Source organism: Pseudopodoces humilis, chromosome 6, assembly GCF_049639895.1.
Source record: "Pseudopodoces humilis isolate 2021_Gansu_Grassland_sample_001 chromosome 6, ASM4963989v1, whole genome shotgun sequence".
Classification (NCBI taxonomy): Eukaryota; Metazoa; Chordata; class Aves; order Passeriformes; family Paridae; genus Pseudopodoces; species Pseudopodoces humilis.
The window spans coordinates 53316581-53340961 of NC_142205.1; the positions used below are offsets into that span (position 1 = coordinate 53316581).

At 43.1% G+C, this 24381-nt stretch overlaps 1 protein-coding gene across 3 annotated transcripts in view; it reads right to left on the bottom strand.

Annotated features, from left to right (window-relative positions):
- Positions 1-125: 125 nt before the first annotated feature.
- The window catches only part of HERC3 (HECT and RLD domain containing E3 ubiquitin protein ligase 3), a 44974-nt gene continuing 20718 nt past the window's right edge, over positions 126-24381 (bottom strand). For all 3 annotated transcript variants that reach the window (XM_005530296.3, XM_014259049.2, XM_088056129.1), the window contains 21 exons: positions 23711-23932; positions 21593-21684; positions 20590-20720; positions 19789-19949; positions 19221-19297; positions 18344-18468; positions 17742-17801; positions 16025-16136; positions 15296-15485; positions 14026-14189; positions 13427-13540; positions 12149-12172; positions 11972-12061; positions 10051-10221; positions 9281-9424; positions 7859-8025; positions 6693-6759; positions 5483-5565; positions 3201-3384; positions 2390-2492; positions 126-1923 (listed from right to left, as the gene is read on the bottom strand). In XM_005530296.3, the coding sequence (XP_005530353.1) occupies positions 1715-1923; positions 2390-2492; positions 3201-3384; positions 5483-5565; positions 6693-6759; positions 7859-8025; positions 9281-9424; positions 10051-10221; positions 11972-12061; positions 12149-12172; positions 13427-13540; positions 14026-14189; positions 15296-15485; positions 16025-16136; positions 17742-17801; positions 18344-18468; positions 19221-19297; positions 19789-19949; positions 20590-20720; positions 21593-21684; positions 23711-23932 (2690 nt within the window). In that variant the 3' untranslated portion in view covers positions 126-1714. The remainder of the gene's footprint in view (positions 1924-2389; positions 2493-3200; positions 3385-5482; positions 5566-6692; positions 6760-7858; positions 8026-9280; positions 9425-10050; positions 10222-11971; positions 12062-12148; positions 12173-13426; positions 13541-14025; positions 14190-15295; positions 15486-16024; positions 16137-17741; positions 17802-18343; positions 18469-19220; positions 19298-19788; positions 19950-20589; positions 20721-21592; positions 21685-23710; positions 23933-24381) is intronic.

Genomic DNA, 24381 nt, shown 5'->3' on the forward strand with positions numbered 1-24381 from the left:
GATCTCAAATCCAAGCCCTTCCATGGAGGACTTCCCTTTGTCTGAGACAGGACAGGAGGAGAGGTAGTGCTGGTGCCTGGAGCAGCCTCTCCTTTGCTTCCTGACACAGAAAGGCAGCCACTCCATCAGAATTAAACATCAAATTTATTGCATAATACTGTACTATGTACACACACATCGAAAATAAACATTTGATATAATTGTATATTTGTCTTCAATGCTGCATTAGAAAGAGGCTGGGGGGCTCTCCATGTAGCCCACAGCTTGTCTTTAAAAACAAAAACCAAAAAAACCCAGAAGCCTAAGACCTTTTGTTACGAGGTGCAAAGTTCAATACTGTAAATTGAACATGGTGCATAAATACTATGTCCTAATAACAAGTCAATGTCAAAACCACCCTAGGCTTAAAATGAGATTTACATCAAGATCTGAAAAATGGCAGGAGAGAAGGGAGAAAAATCATTCAAACTTCACTTAACGAGGCAGTGAGACTGAGGAAAAGAGGACAAAAGCTCTCCAATCATATAGGATAGATTTAGGTTGTGATTTTTCTATGTTTCCAGTCTAATTTATACAGATTGTCCTTCAGGCCCCCTGGCAAAGCAGCTGCCAAGTGAGAGAGAGCTGTTCTCAAACAGCAAAGTAAAGTAAGTCTAACTGCAAAGATCAAACACATCTCCAGACAGGGGGCTATCACTCAAGATGGGGATCTTCTACTCCTTTTTTTGACCTGACAAGACTGGAGAGATTGTACACACCTCCCACACTCACACTCCCCTGCACTCACACATCCACACACACAGCTCCTCTGGACAGAGGTGACAGCAGTAAAAGCAGCCACCTCACCTTGTATTGGAGTAACAGGACTGTTGGGATGGAAAAAGAGGGCTGGCCACCCACCCAGACTGCAGACTCGCCAGGACAGAAACACATCACGAGGGAGGCATTTAGAGAAACCTGCTATTATAGGCAGAGTTTGTCCTTCCACAAGCCTGAACACAAACCCCAGTCCAGAGGGATTCTGAGGCTTCATTGAGAAACTTGAAAACAAAATCCAAGACAAGTGAGGAAAAACAAGCTGACCTTTGTAAACTTCCATATTTTCCATGAGACATCCTGGTGCAAAAAGACAGAACATCACTAATGCACCACTTTGGGGTCACAAATGACATCCCAGCCCAGTACCATCCACCAAGGACCAAAGGGCAGAGGAGATATTTCCATTCAAAGCAAGCAAGAACCAGCTTGCATTTAAAAAGGGCTGAAAAAAGGGTGGGGGGAAATCACAGCTTTTCAAAGAGGAGATCGCTGTTTCATCCTCAATTTCCACCATATCTTAAATGCAAGGGACATCAAGATATTTCAATTGAATTAAAAGGAGAGGTAAGAGTGTGTGTGTATGGGGGCAATAAAAGCAAACTACAAGGAATTGCCAGGAGGGCAGTGATGTAAAGTTGGAGGAGAAATGCCCACTGAACTGGTCTTGTTCAGTAGATGAGAAAATTCATAGCAAGAGCCTCTCCCTGCTGAAGCCCCACAAAATGCTGGCAGCATCAGGCTGAGACTGAATCATCTCTATTATTATTATTATTTATATTTAATACCACCCACCCAAAAAAAAAAAAAAAAGTTGAGATCTATTCCCTTAAAAAAATAAAGCCCAAGCCCATCGTTCTCTTGCTCAGCACCAAGAGTCTGTGCTGGCCCCGAGGGGTCAGGCCAAGCTGAAGCCCTCATAGTGGTCAATGGCCTGCATGAGGCGGGCGCTGAGGATCTCCTTGCTGCTGTACTTGGGCAGGTCCAGCAGGTTGTAGCAGGTGTGAGCCACGGGCAGGTACTGCTCCCCACTGGGCGTCGACTGGATGATGATGCGCAGGCTGGACATGCCGTAGATGGGAATGCGGTCGCTGCCCGTCAGGAACACTGCAAAAGGCACAAGGAAAGCCGGGCAGGTGGGACAGGTCAGGGATCTCCCACCAGTGCTGCACCCACAGGCAAAGTTCAGCTCCACCTGCCTGGAGGGGCCAAAACCCTGACTGGACTCCATGTAGGGCCTGGCTGGCTCTCAGAGGAGCTGCAGCACAGCAAGGCCAGTGCCAGGCACAAACACCAGCCTTTATCTTTCCAGCAGTCACAGAATCTGAGTGGCTGATGTTGAAGGGACCTCTGGAGGTCTTTGGGGCTAAGCCCCTGCTCAAGCAGGGCCACCTAGAGCCAGCTACCCAGGACAGAAGGAAAGAAAACACAAGAGAAGGAAGCCCCAACTCTGACAAAAGACTTGTTGCTCACGCTGGATCACCCAATGCAATGCAATGCAACGAAGCTCTGCAGCCACTCCCACACGAGTCTTTCAATTCCAGGGGATGCTGCACCACTGCAAGATACTTACAGAGAAATTTCTTCTTCTTTTCCAAGGGAAATGCATGGAAGGTCTCCCAGAACATTCTCACAGTTGGGTGTGTGGCAGTGTAGTCTCCCTTATAGACAGCGCTCTATTAAAAACCAAAATACCGTATTTTCCATTGGCACTAGAAAGCAAAGACTAAGCAGAACCCAGACCTGATCTTTTCTAGTATGTGACATCAGATCAGTGCCTGACGGCTTTGAAAGGGAACACAGGATGGGTGATGGGCAATGACATGACTCAAAGACCGGGCAAGGGCTCTCCTGGCAATGTGAGGAAGACAGACATTAGCCTTCTGCTTTGCAGCTAATTACAAGTGTGGGGAGCAATTCTGGAGTGCCTATTCACAGGCTGACCTCATGAACAGGATCACACACTCTGCACTGTGACTGACTTGCTGGCCCATAGATTTTGAGAGGATACTATCTTTTCCAGGTGTCCAGACTCCCCTTTGAACCCCTGTGTGGTTTTTGCCCTTGTCCAATGTAGTTTTACTATGAGACCCTTTGTCTTCTCTCTTCAGTCATAGATTTCATCCCTAAAAAAAGGGGATGGAAGTCCTTCTCCCTGTCCTTCCTCATCCTGAATTTCCTCTCTGAGCTTTATCTGTCGCAGGCCAGCACAGTGAGAAACTTTTCATGTGAGTGACAGCAAGGTGTACAAGGAGAACCAAAAAAAAAAGAAAATGCATCATGGCTTATCCCATCTCCTGACACAGACTAATGCCCGTCTCATGCAACTGCACAATCCTGTCACCTGTGCAAAGTTAAAAAAAAGTACAACAGGGAAGCTTTACCTCCTCCAGTTCCTCCCAGTTGTAGTTACTGTTTCCAACTATCATGGCCCTGAGCTCAGTGGGCTGGAAGAGTTCCAGGACCTTCCCACCACACACTTTCAGGAAGCCAGTAGAAAAGGCCGTGTACCACTCTTGGATGGAGAGGTTGAAGATGTAATTTACGTAGGCTTCAACAAATTCTTCCCTAATGCATTGAGAGAAAGCAGGCAAAGGAAAGCACTTTTAATCATAGGTCTAAGCAGCAGCACTGCCGAGTTTTCCTGCTTCTGCCTGTAAAGTGTTTTGCAAACATGAATCTCAAGCAGGCTCAATCCACTGCCCTCCTCTCACCAAGTCACTGCAATGTGGACACGGTGTTCAGCAGCAAGGGCCACCATGTGTCTGCGAATTCCCTAGCAGTGGTGGCATGGGATGTCCCTCAGGCTCTCTACCACCAGTAAAGCTGAAGAGGTTAAAACTAGATGAAACATTTTGGCCTTTTGGTGGAGGAGTTCTTACCACATGCACTATGCAAATGCAGCAGGGGACAGGTGAAGAAGTAAGTAGGAAATAAGGAAGCAGACTAACAAAAAAATCAAAAACCTGGAGTAAGGAATCATATACCAAAGGGGGAGTTATTTTCCAGTGCATTTGTTTTATTGTCATTTTCCCCATAGTCACCTGAGCATTAGGGAAATTCAAGCTGATTAAGCACTTAACTGTTGCTTAATTCCTCTCCGGCTGTTACGGTCATGAACCCTGCACCAAGAGCACATTATGAACTCCAAAGGAGAAGGGAAAAATGCAGGTATATCCTACTCTTCACTTGTCAGTTACAGCAATCCTGTTCATTCCCCAGTTCCCAATGAGCTTTCCTCACACAGGCAGGGCAGTGCCTGCAGACATGCACACAGCAAACTATTCAGGTCATAGGGCAGCAAATTGGGCCCTGGTCTCTAAATGTAGAGGTGGAGGAAGTCATTAAGCACCGTAAGGTAAATTGACAGCCATGTCTAGACTTGGATTTAGAGGTTAGCTTGAGTTCAAAACTCCAGTCAGGATGAAGCAATTGAATTTTGGAATGTTAAGCTGGTGGAACTACCCACTAGCCTTTCTCCTTAAGGATTTTCTTCCCTTGTTTCCTATCTTGACTTAATAAACAGTTCCAGTAGTTAACCCTGGTGCACTTCCCAAGTGTTCTCAACTGAAGTCTTTGTTCTTTTGTACAGGATGGCATACAATAAAAAAAAAAAAAAAAAAAAAAAAAGTTTTCTTTTGAATGTATATGCCCAACCTAAAAACCTAAAGGGTTCTATCACTGGCATTTTTATCTTTCCTTCACTGTTGCAGGGGTAGATTAAACACTCCTTTGTTTTATCTGAAGTCCATCTTCTCTTTGCAGGGAGACAAAAACCATGTGGGTTTTGCATAGAGCCAGCTCTTTAGCTGTGTAATTGCACCATTTTGGGCAGTAGTAAAGTAGGCAAGAAGTAACACAGACAAAGCTTTTGCTATAGCAATGGCTTCAGACACATTCAAAACTGTTTTAAATAATCAGATTAATAGGAAATTACTTCATCTCCAGCCTTGCCAGTAAGGTCTTCAGCAATCCTAGTACAAGTCCCTAACCATGCTGCTGAGTAGTCACTGGATCACAATGTTTTGCCAGCAGAGAAAGAATTTGAATGCTGCTTCAAGTAATAAAGGCATTTGTAGAAATCCAATTAACAAGATTATGGGAAGAAAATAGTTCAGCAGCTGGATAAAAAAAAGAGGGGGGAATAGTAGCTGTGCTAGTAATAACTCTGGGGTGTGCAATCAACTGGAAAGGGATCCAAGTACAGCAGGTCCTTCTGGCTGTGATCAGGCATGGGAGTCAGGCCATGCTCAAAGGAAAGTTTCCGGCTCCAGAATTAGGAGTACAAACAAATCTGCCAGGCTCAGTTTTGTTGGTCACATACAGCTCCTCTCTGAGCCATCAGGGATATTAACCTGGGCCAAATCACGTCTCCAATGTCTACTTAAAATGAGAAAACTACCAAGGGTCTATACAGAGGCCTTTTATAGGGAAGATGTCAATCCAAGTGTCAATCCCAAGTACATTTTCCAAACATTGCCACAAAGATGATAAAAACTTGATTTCTGTTCAAGTGCCACTAGTGCCCATTAACTTTTGAGCAACTGGTCTTAAAATTTGTTCGCAGTGACTGCTAATTCCCCCTCACATTTCCCTTCACCCAGGGTTTCTGTGGCACATGAGCTCACCACAAGCATGAGTCCATCCCCACAGGTCCCCCACTTGCCTGTTGTCCTTCTGCACAAGGATTTTATCTCCATCTTCGATCAGGTTCTTCTGCTCTGTTACACCATAGCTTTCCCTGCAGATCTGTACAAAACCAGGAAATTAATTTTATCAGAAGTATTTTCCAGGGCATATGCCTACAAGAAAGACAGAGTCTTCTTAGACAGGCTGAGGACTGGCATGTAAAGGGTGGCCCAGAGAAAACGTTATGTGCAGAAACTTCTGTTCTCTGCTCCAAGTACCCCGTGTGCTTCACCACCCTCCATCACCTACATTTGTTGTTGGACTGCTATTAAGTTGAAATGTGAACTTAAAAAGGAATAAAAATTATTTTAGGTAAATTTCCTGGGAAGAAAACCCCAAGAGATTGCTAACTAAAAGTTGTTTTTAACTAAGCCCATGAGTTCTGGCAATAAAAAGGACTCCCCTTTTTAACAGAAACTCAGTGGGTTAAGTCATCCTCTCTCACTGGAAGAATAAACAACACAGATATTTTCCTGCTTTTGCCAACCTAGGATGGCACCAGTACAAACCTACACGCTGTACACTAACTGGTTACCTGAAAAAAATGCAGAAGGGTCAACTTTCAAGTTGCCATAGACAAAAGAGGCCCTTATGTGTGAAAAAGAATTTGGAGAAAAGTCTCTTTTGTTACTTTAAAGGTATCCTTTATTGACACAGCCTGCATTACCATCACTATGGCTGCACTGCCTCATCCCAAATGACAGCCCTCTCCTGAAGGAGACACAGTCAGACACAGGTCTGATTCACTCCAGAGGTAAATTTGATCTAAGAGAGTTTATGTGTTCTTATTCATGCAACAAGGAAATGGGCACCATTCTCCTTGCTCAGCACAGTGTGGAGCAGATTTGTGGTACCTTATTTTTACCCCAGGGCAGGCCTTGGACAGAGAGTCAGGAAATGATCCAGATCAAGATGAAACCATCACTCACAACCTGTTGGAGCATCATGTCTTGAAACAGTGACAACAAGGCTATTTTGAAAACCACTCAGCTTAATCAACTTACTAGCTCAGTTTTAAGGACCACATACATAGAAAAGAAAAGGGAGTTGACAGCAAAGAACATCTTAACATTAGCATGGACTATGTGCCATAGGCATTTGAAGTAAGCCAGAATACACATGTAAATATAGATGGGCTTCAACTGTACCATAGTAATCAGAGAGTTGATATGTCAAATGTGTCTTACTGTAAAATTCAAACAGAATGTCTCCTCCACATCTTCCCCAGGGTAATCTAAAAGTTGCTGGAGACTCCTAAATAACAAGTAGAGAAAGAAATGAAAAAAAGAATAATCAGAGATTTTAAAAGCCATACCTCTAACAAGTAAAATAAATTTAGCAGAAGTAAACAGCATCATATATCTGGGTAGTAGGATTGCAAGAGAGAGAATCTGAGTCACTTGAAGCAGTAAGAAAGAAATACATCTCAAATAAAGAGATGCTTTGTTAGAAGCACGAAAAATGCCAGTCCACAGAAACTATCAATACAGTCTTATGCCTACCTAGTTCATGGATCACCTTTAATAATCCTGGTTTTGGAACAGAATTACATTTCAAGGTCTAAAGTTCTAATTCTATGCCATCACCACACAAAGGTCTGAGGGTGTGGAGGAAGAGACAAAGGTGGACTGTATCTATATGCCCATCACATAGAAAATACTCTGCTACCCCCCAAAATCCTGCTGCTGTCTTCCTGGCATTTTACCTCATTATTGATAAATACAGCTGTCACTTTGTGCAGTTAAATCAGAGGACAATTCAGAAACAGAAATAAGACCAGCCAAACAGTGGGATGTTAACTTCTCAGTGTCAGGTGGAACCAGTATCCCTATGCAATTAGGTAGAAAAGATTCCATACACCACTTTGAAAAAGTAATTCTTTCACTCCACTCAACTTCTTCCTGTCATGGGAGCAGGTCACAGCTGCTCTGGGTCATGGATGGGACGATTCACAGCACTACACACAGCTCCCTGCTTGCTAGGCTGAGCCTGGCTCAAGGGGAAAGGCTGAGGCTGGGATCTGGGATCACGCACACAACCACACAGGGCAGGGACAGGCTTCCACTCCTCAGAGGGGTGTGTGGGAGGTGTCTTTTGGCTGTGTTGGCACCCAGTTTCTGGGGATCAGGAGGGTGGGAGCCTAAGCAGATGGATCCTGCTGTGGGAGAGAAGTTGTACACAAAAATCACCACCAGCTCATATGATTTGCTAGGCCCACAGCTACCCAAATTAATCAGTCACTCAAAAGGATCAGGAAGTATTTTATTCATCAACTTTTACCTAGTTTGACACTTCCTGTTCTTAGCTGGATGGTCTACCTTCCCAGAAAAGCTGCAAATTTTGATTTTCATACCTTCCTTCTGTAGGGGACAGCTCCTTCAAATCCTCTAGGCAGGGCTTCACATTCAAGAGTTTTTTGTACAGAGCCAAGGGAAAGTGAAGGTCTACCACTGTGAAATTGTAGATTGCAAGACCACATATGATGCCAATCAAATGAAACCAGTTGTGTTCTACAAAACACTGCAAAACCACACAGAGAAATCCTGATGAGACACACTGTCACTAGTGCAATGCACACTACCCTTTCCTCCATGCACTAAGAAGCCAGACCCTGCTTTTCCAACTGGGACAAAGTCAGAGAGCTCCCATCAGGTGCCACTTTGTAAATTTCTTGCTGGTGTGTGGCACAGAAACAAAGCTTCAAACACCATGCTCTGTTAATTTTGTAAGCCATGATCACAGTGGAAATAGCAGCTTTCCACCTTACTGGCCTTTAACTTCTTTTTAAGTACCTCTGTGCTTAGACACTTACAGTGCTTCAATGTTTACTGCCTAGGTACTGCAAGAAAATGTGTTAACAATCCTCTCCCTACTACCCATCTTATTTTCTATTAAAAGCTTTTGCATCAGCACAGTTCCACCCAGGCAGATACACCAGCAGAGGTGCCAGCACAGGCCTCCTTTTCTTCACGTATCGACTCTCACGCCAGTCACAGACTGGCTGCCCACATTTGTTAGGTGCTCCACATCCACGACTCATATTCAGTGCTTACACTGTCATCACTCCTGGTGCCAAAAGACTTATTTTATAGCACTGACATTAGGAGTGAATGCTCTGTAATACTCTTTACAAGGTACAAAAGGTACCAGGCTCTTCCTTCCTTTCAATCCCCCTGGCAGGACAGCCACACCTTAAGGGAAGACTGGCAACGTAATTTTCCACCTTGCTATGGAGGTGAAGGACATAAACCACCATCTCCAGCCATCTGACAGATACAGATCTTGCACACTCTTCCAAAACCAACAACCTTCCACCACAAGCCCTGTTTCTTCCTGTTTAAGAGCTTACTCACATACAGCATTAGCAACTTTAGATCCTGAAGGCAACAGTGATGCATGACTAAGTGGATTGGCTGCAATTACGCGAACAGCAAGGGAGGCACAGAACTCTAATGCCATTACCACCTAAACCTCTCATTCTGTAAAACAGCACATGACCATCACGTTCATGATAATAAGAGTTCTATTACCTGTCACCTGACCCTTAATACAAGTTTTATTATGGGATAAGCATCAAGAGAGAGAGCCAACTCTTTAACGGGCACAACTATCACCATTCTACTAAGGTTACACTAACTGAAAATAGAGTTCACATTGTATCACGAGTAGAAAATGAGAGGAAGAACATTTCTTTCCCATAGCTTGCCACTAATTTCCTTGTAATTTAAATGCAGAGTATTATTCCAACCTGCATGTATAGAGGGCAAGGGCTTACCGTGTCTGAAAACCACAGCAGGTTTGACTCTGGGTAGTAAGTGAACATGCCATAAATAGGGTTAAGTAGCTCTTTTAACAACAGGAGGAAAAATTCCTTTGTCACTCCTCCAGCATCAACAGCTTCTTCACCATCAAAGATGACCTGTAGAAAAAGCAGGTCAGTGACAGGGATGCAGAGCTGAGACTGAGTGAATCAGACCTCTTTCTACTCGAGAGCCATGCAAAGCAATTTGTCCAACATGTCCAAACCCACAGTAACCCACGAGCTCCTTTCAGTGCTCTGCCTGCAGGGACAGAAAGGGAACAGGGGTGGCAAATCAGGCATTTTGAGAATGCTTAAATCCTTATGCAAATCATAAATAACCACCTGTTGTCCCAACCATCAAAGCAGCAGCATGGAAGCAACTACTGAAGATTGTGGCAATCTCTCAGAGCTAAAACACATCCTGTTGTAAACAGCCTGCTACTGCAGAAAGGCAAAACAGAGAATGCATAACATCACAAAATGCTTCCTTCCCTGATCCTTGTACATTCAACACACCAGCAGAAGAGGGCAAACCCTGTGCTTGCCCTCTTGTAAACTATCCACTGCCAAAGCACTCCAGCAGTCAGAAAAAGGATTCAATCCTTGCATTGACCAGACCAAACGTTCCTATGGGCAACACCTATGGAGAAATTACTGCACACTGAAGTGGTAATATGAATGGCTGAAAGGCTGCAGGAATGTTTGCTAAATGAGAGGGTGCTAAAGATATGGGGGAAACTTACTTTGAGAGGTTTTTTCAAATCAATATCTGAATGGATGCTCAACTCCCTTAAAGCATCACCAACTAAATTACTCCTGCGAACATGAAGTACCAGGAAAGGGCTTCTGGCCAGCAGAGGCTCCAGGGTGAGAAGCATGAAGACATTCTGCAAATTTGCACCGTTTATTGCAACCTGTAAATAAAAGAGAAGTGAAAAGCAGCCTATACCTAAGCCTCTCTTTCCTCCAGTGAAAGGAAAACAAGGAAATGCCTGGTGTTCCTTTCTGCCTTTTTGGTTTCTCCAGGGCTCAAGAATCCCCTGCTCCCTCTGTACTTTGTGTGTGCCTGTGTGCCCTGCTCCCCAATTTCCCACACAAACACTTTTAAGTCCACTGATCAATTCACCCCATTTGAGCAACAGAGATTAAATTACTAAACTTTTTTTTTTTTTTTCATTAGGCAGGTGGGTGGGGAGAAGAAGCTTTATTCATGCTCCTACTGAGTCAAGAAACTCAGTGTGAACACTCAGGTAAAAGTGAGTGCTGGAGGGAAAACAGTGCTACAAGTATACCAAGCAATGAGCCAGCTGACAAATGCATCTGGCAAGGCAACAAGGATCCCATCAGATACAATTCAAAACCCTCATCCACACAGATTTTCTGGAGTTGGGCAAGGCACAAAGCCCAGTCTAAGCTTTGGCTGCACTTCAGTTATTTCTTCTCATGTGTTGTCCACAGTAAATGGCAAATTCACATTTAAAAATTCAGTTTAAAAGTCAAACCTGAGACAGAAATCTACCAGAGACCAGGCTTCCTCTGCTCCAGCATTCAGAGAACTGCTGGTTTCTCTGGCATTCAAGTGGTTGTCTTGCTAAAGATCCTGTCTCTCAGAAGAACAAAACCTGTACCAGTCTGCTGTTCTGCCAAGGTAAGGTCGATAGCTCCTCTCAGCAGTGCACTGCTGAGAAACTGGGAAGCTGAAAACATGCAAGAGGCTGACAAAATGAGAGCAGGACAGATGACTGCAGCATCTGAGCACAGGCCAAGCCTCTTCTGCCTTACTGCAGGCTGTGTGCTCAAGCAGCCACAGAAAAGCCAGGAGATGGGTATTACATGGAACTAGCACCATAGCCACAATTAACTGTGATGACAGTTTTCCACCCTGAAGGAAACTGACAACCAAGGACCTCAGCAAATTTACTTCACAGAGGATGGGACTAGTCCCAGACCCAGCTGCCCTGGATGAGGGGTCAATGCCCAACGCTTTGTCTGTCTCAGGAGGCACCTGTGTGAGCAGTGCCTGGCACTGGGACACTTCCACTGGCACAGAGGCCAGCTGCCCTTGTCACAGCCTGGCTGTGAGCTGGCTTGGCTGCCACCTACAGGGTGCTGGAGCTGGACACCTGCTGTCAGCACTCCTGGAGGGCCTCGGGGCTGTGCCCCTCACTGCAGCTGGGGGGGTGGGCTGGCAACAGCTGCTGTGCTGCCTGCAACCACAAACAGAACCAGGAGCTAGTCTACAACACTCACCTCATTATCAGAAGGAGCAACCACTCCGGCAGCAGGTAGAAATTTTGAAACAAGTGTCCACTTACCTGAATGTTTGTCTACTTACCCAGTCTTACAGCTCCTCACCTTACTCCTTATCCTTGGATTATCATAAATATATAACTACTCCATCCCTATACAGTTTAAAGTTCCACCACATACACATCTGGCAGTTCTGATGTTGCCAGACTAACATTTTGAAGGGAAAAACACCAAGCACTGCCTCTGCAATATCCAGGGCAAAGATGCTCTCCAGCTACACTGCTCTCCTGTATCACAGGAACAATGAACTGTTGCACACACCAGCTCCCAGTTAATATCCTTTCCATGCAGGCACCATTGCAAAAGGCAGAGAAAAAGAAATGTGTCAGGAAAATTAGGAGAGAGAATGACTACCTGCATCTGTAATTCTGCATCTGTCTGTAACATCTTGGTCTTAGCTTGAGCATCGAAGATGAAAGGGTAAGAGCAAAGAGTCACAGCGTCCTGCAAGAAAGGGGGACAAGATTTGTTCCTAACCACAGCTTTCAGAGCATTTCTTTAAATAAGAGTCTTGAGAAACAATTTTCTTACCTGCATGATGGATGGCCTTACTTTCTGTGAAAGAAAAAGAAAAGTATGAAAATCTTTTACTCTTTCAATTTTGTGTCTTGTGGGTTTTTTGGCTGGACTACTCCAAAGGTGACCCAAAGTAAATTTTTCCTCCTTTGGGAACAACAACCCATTTTTCTTCCTCTTAAAGAAAAGCATGGGAACTTCCTTCTCAAGAAAATGCACAAATCTAATTCAAAACATGAACATCAAACATTACTAAGAGGACTGACTGGCACAGAATCCTGTTAGTCTGCCATGGGCGAAACTTGCTCTCATGAAGAGTAACAAAGGCAGAAACCATATGAAACAACAGGAGAGACCATAAGGCCACTACATGGTGATACAACAACACCCCTGCAATGCAAATTACTCATCATTAGCCATATTGACACATTTTTAACTATCCCTTACATAAATTTAAGTCAGTACTTTATTGTTGTGCTCACTAAAGGTAAGCACACAGCAGCACTATTTAATTGATGGAAAGTAGAGGATGGGGACACAGCACACACAAGACTTACAAAGCCCACGAAAACACACACAAAAGTTATCACTACAGGCAGGTTTTACTCTTGCAGCATCCCTTGTTGGATGTTTTTTGGTGTTTTTTTTTACACTTGGGATTCCTTTCCTTGCTATAATTAAGTAATCTCACTGGGTTCCCACACAGCATATTCCAGCCCTCAGTTTAGTTATCTCCTTTCTTACAAATGGGAAAGTGAGACATAAAAGAGGTGAAGGGTCTTACCCAAGATCACCCAGCAGGTTACTGGAAGAGCCAGGAATAGAACCCACATCTCTTGAGGCTTGGTTCAGTCCCCTAGCCAGAACGCCACACTGCCTCCTCTTACAGAGCAACATTTTAACATCACTGGCTACATTATTCACAATACCTGCCTAAACAGCAGAAGTAAAGGGCAAAAATTATAATTTTAGAATACAGGACTTGGCTCCTGAGGTCTTGATTACATTAAAAGGATCCAGTGACTGAATTAATCCCCTTGTGCAAAGACTGAATGAAATTCACATGAACAATCACAGAGACTGTTGCAAGCTTTGGTTAAATATTGCCAGTTCCAACTCTTTCCTTTTATTTTTAAGTCAATTGTGTAAAGCACTCAGATCTGAGATATTTAACACATAGAAGCTCCTATACTGAATACATTACACTCTTGTTAAGGATATTGGAAATATAGATCTACAGCCAGAGACACAAACATGGACAGCTATTTCATCACTATACATAAAACCTCTTACCATTCCAGCCTGGTGCAAAAACCACATGAGATAATCCTCCTGAATGTCCACCAAACTGGAAATCTCAGGGATATAAAACTTATCATATTCCACATGTTTAACCTTCTGATTCACCTAGTGAAGAGGACAGGTGGAAATATTTTACATATTTTAACATATTTTCAGCATTTTTCAGATTTTTTTTCATAAATTCAGTTACAGCAGCTTGCAACAAGAGGACCCAGAAAGTTTTTCAAACAACATACAATCTCTTGTATTTTGGTACAAACCAGGAAGATTCAAATAAACCTCTTTCTAACTTATTTTAATTCCCTCTCCTCCTCACCCTGACCACCCAACAACAACACAGTGAGAGCAGAGACCGTCAAGGGACAGGTGTTTGTGATGCCACTCTGCATGGCCCAGCAGCAGCCTTCTTTAGGGTAACTTTATGTCTAGTCTTTGAGATAGGACTAAACAGTCTTCAAGAGCCCTGGGCTTAGGAAAGCCACTAACATCTTCCCCACGTGACTTGACAGACAGTGACATAGCTCACAACCAGCAAAGGGAAGACAAGACTGATCATCTTGAGCCAACACATGCCCAGGATTTCCCCTCACCTTGTGGAGTTTCTCCAGAAGCCTGAGAGCAGCTGTAATGTAGCTGCTGAACAGGACTGGGATCAGCAGCGTCTTCCTTCCACTGAGGAGGTAAACCACCGCACCTTTATAGAGGTCCACAAGCCTGAGGAAGTATCTTGGGCACACCTGCGACCACCAGTTATCTGGAAAGCAAAGGACATCAATATAAATCTTAATCAAAGGCCAGAGTATCCCCTAAATAACTGGGGTTACAACTGAAAAAAAAGGGGAATACACCTGAAGAGTCTTTCAAAAAATTTCCCCATTTCTGCCCTAGCTGTAGCAACAGGAAAGTGAGGCAGTCATCTAAATGCCAGAAACTGAAAAGCTCCTCCCTTTCCACTCTCACCAATCCACACCACGTTACCCAACCCAAACCCTGATCAGGGTGAGAGCCTGAATCTGAAGTTTTTCAACCTTCAGTCTCTCAATCTGTTTCAAATATCTGCTATTCAGTATACTGTCATCTTGTGGGCAAACATCTGTCTCTCAGGAGTGACAAGGAAAGAGCTGCCTGGGCAATTCCCTGCAGCACCACGTACTTTTTCAGCAGGTATCAGTCAGAGCGTGTCTCCTGGCACATCTGCACTAAAGGATTAACTCCCCCTCTTTAGAGAGGCTGATTCCTTTCTTGACAAGGACAGGTAACCCTTACTTTCCCCTGAAGGGACCCTGACTATTAGCTTCTTTCCTAGAACCTGTGAAGTAGAAGCTGAAGCCTAGGATTCTTTTGGAGGTCTGAATGCATCACACAGCAATTTACATGATAATACCAGGTTTAGTACAAGACAGCCTTAAGAAACAGATAACAAAAAGAGCAGTAGCTTAACAAATGTGAGTAGCAATCATCAAGCAGCACATCTTCTGTTCAGCTGAAAATAAACTCAGAGGAAAATACATTAGGAATTAAAATACTCAGAAGTGGGAGAAGAGTTTAAGTGTTCAGCTTAGTCACAGACCAATACATTTGTCTGCATCTGGTAGAGGACAAAATAATTTAATATTACATTTAGTATACTTTTTTTTTTACCTTATACAGAAAAGATATTCTAAAGTGATCAATAGCTGAGCAAATTTAATCTTCATGATATACAAAAATCTGTATTTCAGAGGAATGCAAATTTATCTGGAACTGAGTCTCTGAATGTGGGTAAACTAAGTAAGGTAAATTAGATTAACCTCCCTAGTAAGTTGTTCTTTGAAATGATATTTTACTTTGAAATTAAAACAATTCTTAAATGATATTTACCAAGAACTTTGCTGGGATTGGTATCCAAGCGCAAAATAGCCATTGCTAAAGGAAGTGTCAGAGAGATGTAATACTTGGAGTCTTGGAATGGTGGGAATTCTGGGAGAATCAGATAGATTCTCATTGCCTCAACATCTGGTGGAGAGCTGGACAGCTGAGGAATCAAAAAGCTTTCAAAGCTCTTCAGTATCTACAGAAAACAAAACAACAAAGACAATTTATCCATGGTGATAGAACACCTACAAAGTATACAGTATTTAAGGGCTGATGAAATGGCAAAACCCTGAGTGAAAAAAAAACAACCCCTGAGTTAAAAGTCAAACCCAGAGTGAAAAAGAACCCAAAGCTATAAACAGTGTAGCTAAAAGTGGCAAGGGGAACATGTATGGTTTTATCCCACAGCTCTCACTTGTGAAAGAAATTCTCAGAGTTAGAATAAATTATACAACCATGAAGTACTCAACTCCTGACAGACACATAATAATTACATATATAACATACACAGCAGACATTCAAGTATTGAATGCCATGAGATAAAAATGTTTTTAAATAAAAGCCTTGGAGATACATTCTGAGGAGATCAAAATCAGCCCAGGTGAAAGGAGAAGTACCATTAAATGTCTGGCTTTTAGATTTGCAGTACAACCTTTGCCCAACAATGCTGCTGGTACTTGCATGTTGGAGAGAGACAAAGCCCTAATGAATATCCAAATCTCAGAAGTGCAATACCTGCTCCAGGAGAATGGAGTGCTGAGAGTTCATCAGCTTCTCAAACAGCACTCTCGTGGAGTTCAGATCAATCCCTGGGATCTTTGGACTGGTTTTAAAATGTTCATCAATTCTTCAAAAAAGAAATCACAGAAAGGCATAAGCTTAAGGAAGAAACCCCATTACCTGTGTATTGACATGACCTGAGAGCAAGCAACAGAGAAATGACCACTAGGGAATTCATAAAACTAGAAATAAAGATGCTCTCTTCTCTGGGCCTTGGTTAGAGCTGAGATTCTTGCAGAGAAACACTTCCTCAAAGTCTCTGGTGTGCCCAGGACACCATCACTGACTTAAGAGTGCTGTATTGGACACTCTGAGGGGGAAGGCAGCTATTAAAGACAGCATGCATTTGTCATTTTGATGGTGTGACTGTAACAACATGAGGAGCTGAGCACGGCCTGCTGCAGCAGAAGGGCTGTTCCCGTAACAGCACAGGCTCCAGGCTGGAAACAGCTCCCCAGAGACACCTAGGGCTGTGCCCTGCCAAGGCAGGGCTGGGTGTGCTCAGGCACACAGCCATAGAGAAGCTGCTGCCCCATCTAATCAGTAACACAAACATGGCCTTAGGATATGGGAGGGATGCACTGGGGTATTTCTATCAAGTGCACCTTGACATGAGACTTCACATATGAAGGTACATAGTTAAATACAGCCTCATTTAAGGCCTCAGAATTTACCATTCATTTGGTTGAAGATTCTCTGTAGAAGTTAAATCCTGCACTAGCCAAGACACCACTGAAGTGGAAGAACAGCTGTATTTGGTTGATGAAGCCATAAACTCCACTCATTTCCACATTCAAAGGAGACATGAGACTATTTAAAGTGACCCAACAACTTGGATACCTCAACAAGGGTTTTAAAGCAACATGACACAACTCTTCTGATGCAGTAACATGTCACAACACTAGAGAAGAAACCACTGGACAAGCAGAAAAACACCAGAATAATTAGCAAACTACCTTCTTTTTCAAGTTGCTCTTGGAATGTATTGCACAAAGATTACTCAGAGTAAGTACATTTTTCTTCACCTAGTTACAGGTTATTTACTCATCACATCACCAGAAAAATTTCTCCTCCTCCTCATCTTATGCTGTTACCTCCTCAACATTTACAGACACAGCCAACACAAGCCTTCCCAACCCACAGCCTTTGACTCAGCTATGTGTCTTACAACCTTGTCACCACCTATTGTGGGTTACACCCATTTGAAATTCCTCCTTCTGTAAGCAGGAGCACAAAACTTTCCACATGTGATGTCACCTAAAAGAAAAACACTTCCATGTTGCCCTTGATGTATTTTCAAGAGCAGCCTGCGTGGAACTACACTTTCACATGCACCAGCTAGCTCAGCTCAGACACCTGGCATCCCTAATTTCCCTTAATGTCCTATTCCTATCCCTCTCTTTAAAGATCTTGGTATCTGTTTCAAAAGGAAGAATAACAGTTGTGGCAATTCCAAGAAATCTGTATCGCTTACAGTACGCTCACCACGAACTCCCTGAGACCTTTTGCCTTCTTTACCCAGCTCTGACCACCCCACCCCTTTAGGGGACATCCTCTGCCCTCATCTCCTGCCTGATCAAAAAACATCAAATCCCACTGCAGAAGTGAGAGCAGCAAAGGGACTCCTGTCTGCATCAAGGGAAAGCCATACATGTGGAAATTTGGCACTTACTTCTTCTCCAAGAAGCTTCCATTCCAGCAGGCAGCTGAGGACAGTATCTGAACAACATTACTGTTTGCAGCAGGAAGACAGAAGAAAGCAGAAATACAGGCTATGAATGGATGCCTCAGTAAATCTCTTCATCTCTCTTCCCTTCCTTTTATGGGAAACAGTATCAGGATAACCCCTTTAGAGGCACAGAGGGCAAGATTTCATTCAGGCTCATGTAAGGTCCCTCTTTGAAAGGAGGAATTAGTGCCTCCTTTCCACCTATTCTGCCCTTCTCATGGCAGGCACACTGGGGAAAGAACTTTATCAGACTGTTCACAAGTTCTTGCTGCTTCTCAAGAAATTTAAGCACACAATGCAGGACAACTTTAAAACCAAGTTCCCGCCCACCATCTGCAATGCTGAGGAAGCCTCAAATTCCTCTGGTTTTGCTCAGAAGGTCTCACCTGGCAGCCTTGTGACAAGGCAACTTCTCCCCTTGGAAAGGACCAAGAACCACACTTGAAAAGGCTGCTAAATTTCAAGTGAAAGCATGGCACGGAAGCCAACAAAATTATTTAAATAGAACTTTCAACAAAAGGCTTGTCCAGTGCCACAATACCTACTTGACAGAATTAGAACTGTTCTTTTCTAAAAGCTTTTGCCTCCAGACATCTATAGTTTCATCATTTATTAAACAGGTGTAACGTGTTTCATTTATGGTCCGGAAATCATCAGCAGGCAAGGAATTCTGTGAGAAGATACAGATTTCAGCAAAGACAAGGCTTGTAAAACAATTCCTTCCTATCCATAATCTCTGTTTTAATAAATAACTGATAGCTTCCTTAGTGTGGTCTCTGAAAAGATTTGGTTAGAAGTTTTGTGGCATTACTAAGAAGTCCAAAAGGGAAGGTATGAAAAAGTTTGAGGGAAAAAAGATCCTCAATACATTTTAAAAAGAGGAAAATAAAAAAATAAAAGTATCATTTCCTAGTTGTACCAAAGCTCTCATAAATACTGTCATATATAACTACAGGCTCAGTACAGTTATTTTAGACCTATTTCCATGCCTCAAAAGTTTATCCCAAAAACTTCTTGAAAGAAAAAAGAAGACAGAAGTGGGAAAACCAATTCAGCATTCAGCCCTCCATTCAGCACTGACTGACAAAATCCCATTGCATGTGGCTGATGGCCCTACACCATGCAGAAGCCATTGCCACAGGTGCCAAGCAGCCCCCCTGCTTCCAATCTGCAAAGACTGGATTCCCCTCCTTGCTGATTAAACTGGAATCAGTGTCTTCCCACTGGCTTTGATGTGCCTCTAAAGAAAGGCAACTTTCAGCCACTGAAGTTGTAAATCCCTATAACAACTGTCAGAGCTGGTAAGGCTTTTAAGGCAGACTGGAGTCCAAAGCAATTCAAAATATTTTAGCAAAAAAAAAAGCTGTGTTGTGAATGCTGGAACAGGGGAGAAGACTTGAAAAGATACTTCATTTGGCTTACCTCGTATTTGGAGCAAAGCACAAATGTTTGGTCTCCTCCAGAGAAGATATGTTTAACAATGTGGTATTTACAGGCATCTGTTCAAGAAAGACACAGTTGTGTTAGAGGCTGATGAATGCAAGACCCTACTTGTACTTCCTCCCCTCCCATTTGCACTGCCAGCACAACTACAAGGAGCACCTTTGAAGGCCCTGCTGAAATCAGCTGGAATTCAAGCAGTGCAGCACTTTCATGGGAGGTACACAGGAGGGGAAAGTTGTCACTTTTAAACTGCAACAGGGGCTTTAAGAGAACAAAGCCTCTGGAACACAGTATTAGTACAATTTCATGAAGTCTCAAGATTGCCAAATGCTGAGCTCTGCCATAGAAAGAGAAAGGGAGATAGCACACATTAACTGAGAGAGAGCAAAAGGTCACCCAGAAATTACCACAGTGCATTTGGAACAACAGGACGGTTTTCTTTTGGAATTTCCAGAAATTTCAGAGAACAATGCTAAGATGCCTTTAGACAGCCATGGGTGAAATTATTTATGTCCATTTGGCACTTCAAATTGAGCACAGTACATACCAGGTTTCCCTGAGAGTTGCCCATTATGAGCTGCCCAGTGACCCTTGACAGGAGAGGGACACTTTACATTGCAAGTGTGCCCTGTTCCCAGCTGGCCTCTTGTTCCACAGCCAAATGCATAGATCATTCCTGAAGAAGGCACAAAGGCTAAAGTGTGATGTCTGTAAGAGATGGGTACAGAGTTTGGGCCTTGTTTAACAATAAATTAAAAAAACAAACAAAAACAAAGACCAAAACTCACCACGAAAAAAACCCCAAGAACCAAACCAAGTGCAGCCTAAAGCTGACTCTCATTTCTCCTAGGCCAGAAGCTGGTGCCAAGCAGCACCTTTACACGGGCACCAATGCTCAGTTTTTGCCACCTGATGGCACCAGTTGATGGGATGAAGCCCTTTAGGAAGAAGTGACAAAGAGCAGCTTGTGCCAGCTTGCAGCTGGTATCAGCTTAGTCATTTGCTAAGCCTGTACATTCTGAAAGGCAACAACATTGCACCAGTGTTGCAAACCCACTTTTCATTAAAGAGGCTGGAAACTTGTGACAAACGGGGCTTCTGCTCTAAAGTCTTGCTGAATTATTAAGTTGGAAAGGTGTCTTTCACAGGTTAGAGCGCAGGGTACAACCCCAATTAAAAAAACCATCTCATCTAGAGGGCCTTAAAACTCTCATGCAAAGTAAGATTTAAATTCATTTAGCTTTGACATATAGAATGCAGAAGCAGGACTATGTCCCCCTGTTTACATGATTCAATATCAGCATTAACCTCCAGCAAAGATGAGTTTCTGACTGCACACAGGACTCACCTGCCACAAGCAATCTGGGATACCTCACTGCCCATGAGCTCAAGAACTCTTCGGGGGTTCACCTCATCATTCATGGAGTCATGGCCCAGCTGCCCACAGGAACCTGCACCGAAGGTGAACACCCCTCCACTCTGTTAGCAAATCAAACAGCAGAGTCTCCATTTAGGGACCCATAACCCAGCAGGATCTGACTCCAGTTGCAGTATGAGCCCAAAGTTTAGGCAGAGATTGATGGGGATTTTCAAAGGATTCAGAAAAGAAACTTGGGTTCTGCTAATGCAGCTTTCAAATATAAGCTACCTTGCCACCTATCAGAAACTAACAGAATTCTCTTCAGGTGTATCTACACTAGACAAGTTCCTACAAAACTTGTTTCCTAGAATGGTATTTTTCCCACAGGAATCCCAAACTCAGTTGTTTAATTTGTTTTACAGTGGAAAACACTGAGGCTCCAAAACAGGAGGCAACACCTACAAAGTGGCCAGAGCCAAGGCAAGAACTGAACTGCTCTCTTTCAAACCCTAGCCCTGTCCTCTGGCCACTAAATTATACACCACTTGGAAGTGGCAGGTTTGGAACTGAAAACCTCCTGTAAATGTTGTGAGTACTAATGTTTAATTTAGACACTCATCCATTTTAGCTTCCATCTTATTCTGATGCACAGTATTACTCTATTTTCCAACAAAATGCTATTTTCACCCCTTTGGATGTGTGTTTGTTAATTTTTTTCCTCCCAAAGCTAATCTTTTTAAGTGATCCACCTGAGTTTTGCTATTTGTTGCCATAGATTATTAACATCTTCACCTTCAAAACCAGCAGAGGATTGTGTCGGCAGTGAATCTCAGAATATACAATTAGGTGATACTTTCCACTTAGTTTCTCTTACTGGGGTCAGAAGAATACCTTAAGTCGATCTGTGTTTTTCTACCATTACACAGAAGACTACTGTGAAACCATCAGGCAGGTGAGACAGTGGCCAGGGTTCCCAGGTCAGCATCTTTACCTTTGTCAGGACTGCTGTGTGTTCCTCTCCACAGCTGATGTAAACAACCTTCTGAGACCGCAGCAGCTTCACGTGACAGGGGGACTCTCTGTCTGCAATGAAGTCAAAGGAAATAAAGCAGCTGCTTCATAAACACAAGCCTGCATGTCCAAGGAAAGTACTGCCAGTCTGATTTTCAGACGTGGTCTGTGAGCACAAGGGAAACTTTAACAACTGTGGTGAAAAAGGCCCCACGTGTCCTTGAGTACTTCACTGCTGCTTTTCCCCTCGAATTCTTAAAAGACTTGACTGACTCAAACAAAATCGTCCAGAGCAAGAATGCACGTGTTGATTATCTTACAGAAATTCAACATGCACTTGCTGTTTGGGAGATATGGTGAGGGCAGCCTAGAAACACCCACCTTCAGCTTCATGCTCCATTTCAGACTCCTCAGGAATGACTGCAAATATTTGTTTCCAAAATCTTACTTAGACCTTTCCCATATAGAACAACCCTGACACGTGGGAGACACTTGTGTAAAACACATGGTAAGCTGAATCCCAATGTGTATTTAAATACTCAGCTTTCCTTCTGTTGTCATCCTTTAAGCAGAAGATCCTCCTACTTGCAAAGGCTAATCACTACCAACCATTAAGCAATGCTTTTCTCCTTCACTCTGCCAGCCCTAATCATTTAAAGTCTGTCTTCCAGGGATGAATACTGTAAAAATAAAAACTAAGCACTTCAAGGAGCAGCAGATACCCCCAAAACAATCAGATACTAAGGGAAGCAGCTGCTTATTTCATACCAACAAAATGTCAGGATCCAACCTATAGAAGTTGCCCATTTCTTAAGATTCTCACCTAAGGATTTGTAAGGTGCATTTTTACAGGGTAGCGAAAGAAAAACAGTCACATTTTCATGAGTTTAGAATTAAGAGCATATTTTTGATTTACTTTTTTCTGTATTTTAGCATTCTGATCTTTCTTTTGACAGGAATGACACTTCTCTATGTAGCAAAATTGTTAATAACAGCAGTGCTACAGAATACCCATCTCTCTATAGCATAATTGCTAATAATAGCAGTGCTACAGAATACCTATGTTTGCAGACCTTGCTGTTCATGTTTGACAAGTATAATTCACACTGCCTTACCATGATTCACTTACCATAAATACCACATATTTACTACAACACCAGGCACTGGAGGGGGAAGCAGAATATGATCCCTGACCAGCACCACCCCACAAGCTGATGCCTATTCTGCTCATTTAAGATTAGCCCTGTGTCAGTGTAAGCCTCTCATATGTAAACTGCAGCTTTGTTTTAATTAGAAGCATTTATCTGCCAATCTACATGGAAAGAACGTTGCTTCTGTTAGATCAGACTTCTTTTGGAGACACTACAAGGTATCTGGGTGCATTGCTAGGTATCACATCCATACTCAGTAACTCACCTAGACACTTAAATCTGCTCAGGAATTATGCAGAAACCATTAAAGAGGCTGACTTGAAGGTCCAAAGAAAATGTTCCATTCACTTGCATTATTCCAAAAAGTTAAGAGCGTGTGAATGACAAGCAGAAGAGATCTGGGCTTTTCAGACCCCCACCTGAAAAGACTACCATTGGCCCTATGTGCCTGGCAAACTGTGCAACAAATAAACTAGACAACATTTCACAGTACTGAGATATTCAGTGTTGCTGTCATTTTGTAGCATATAGATGCTCACCAGTCAAAGTCATGTTGGGAAATGAGGAGATGGGTTCAGCCTGCTGTTCTGCAGGGAAAGCCTTTGCTCCAACCAGCTTCAAACAAAATATGGGCAAAATATTTTTGAGAAGAGGGAGAAAGAATATGAGCACTTTCTTTGATATTTGCATGTTGAAACTCACACTTGAAAGACCTCTCTTTTTAACCCTCCACATTTAAATTAACACCCACTAGGGAAAAAAAAACTTGTTTCTGTTTCTGCTAAGTATGGAAAGCCTGTAGGGACAGAGACTTTCTCTGCCGTTTCATCCCAGAGGAGCTGCTGAGTGCTTTAGACTCACTCAGTAAAAATACACTGGCAATGCAACAAGAGGCACTAGGCCAAAGGAATCTATCCTTCTTTCACCTAGCAGCATAATTTTCATACCTCGTTCATCACTTAGTCCCAGCTGTCCTGAGCTGTTCTTTCCCCAGCCAAACACAGCCCCTGAGAGAGACAGGGCAAAACTGTGGGCTCCACCTGCAGCAACCTGAGCCAAAGGGATCCCATCAAGAGACTTGACACGCTGTGGACTGGCTTGGGAGGGACATTCTTTGCCCAAGCCCAGCTGACCATAGCTGTTCTGCCCCCATGTGAAGAACTGGCCATCTGAAACAAGGGAAGAAAGAGAATGGTGGGTGAAAGTTAGCCAACAGAAAAGCAAGTTTGCCAAAATGAAAAAGAAACAGTTCTGGAGGCTTCACTCTCACCCAAGCCTCATGATGAAAAGAAAAAAAGCAAAATCAAGAGAGACATTCTTTGCTAAAAAAAACAACCCATGGCTTGAAGCCACCAGGCAAATAAACACACAGGCAAGTAAGTGCAAAATACAAAATACAACTGCTGTAACAAACAGTGGAACAAAAAACCAGTCCACGTTTCACACAAAAGAGTAACAGCCAAGGAAAATTTCAACACAAAGAAATTAATTACACACATTTTTCTAAATCAAGATGGAAAGCTTTCAAGCATTCCTGCCATCATTCACCAGTGAAACAGTGGGTGGTCTGTGTGTAATATTTACTTTGTTCACAGTATTGGCAAAGCTCTTCCCCAAT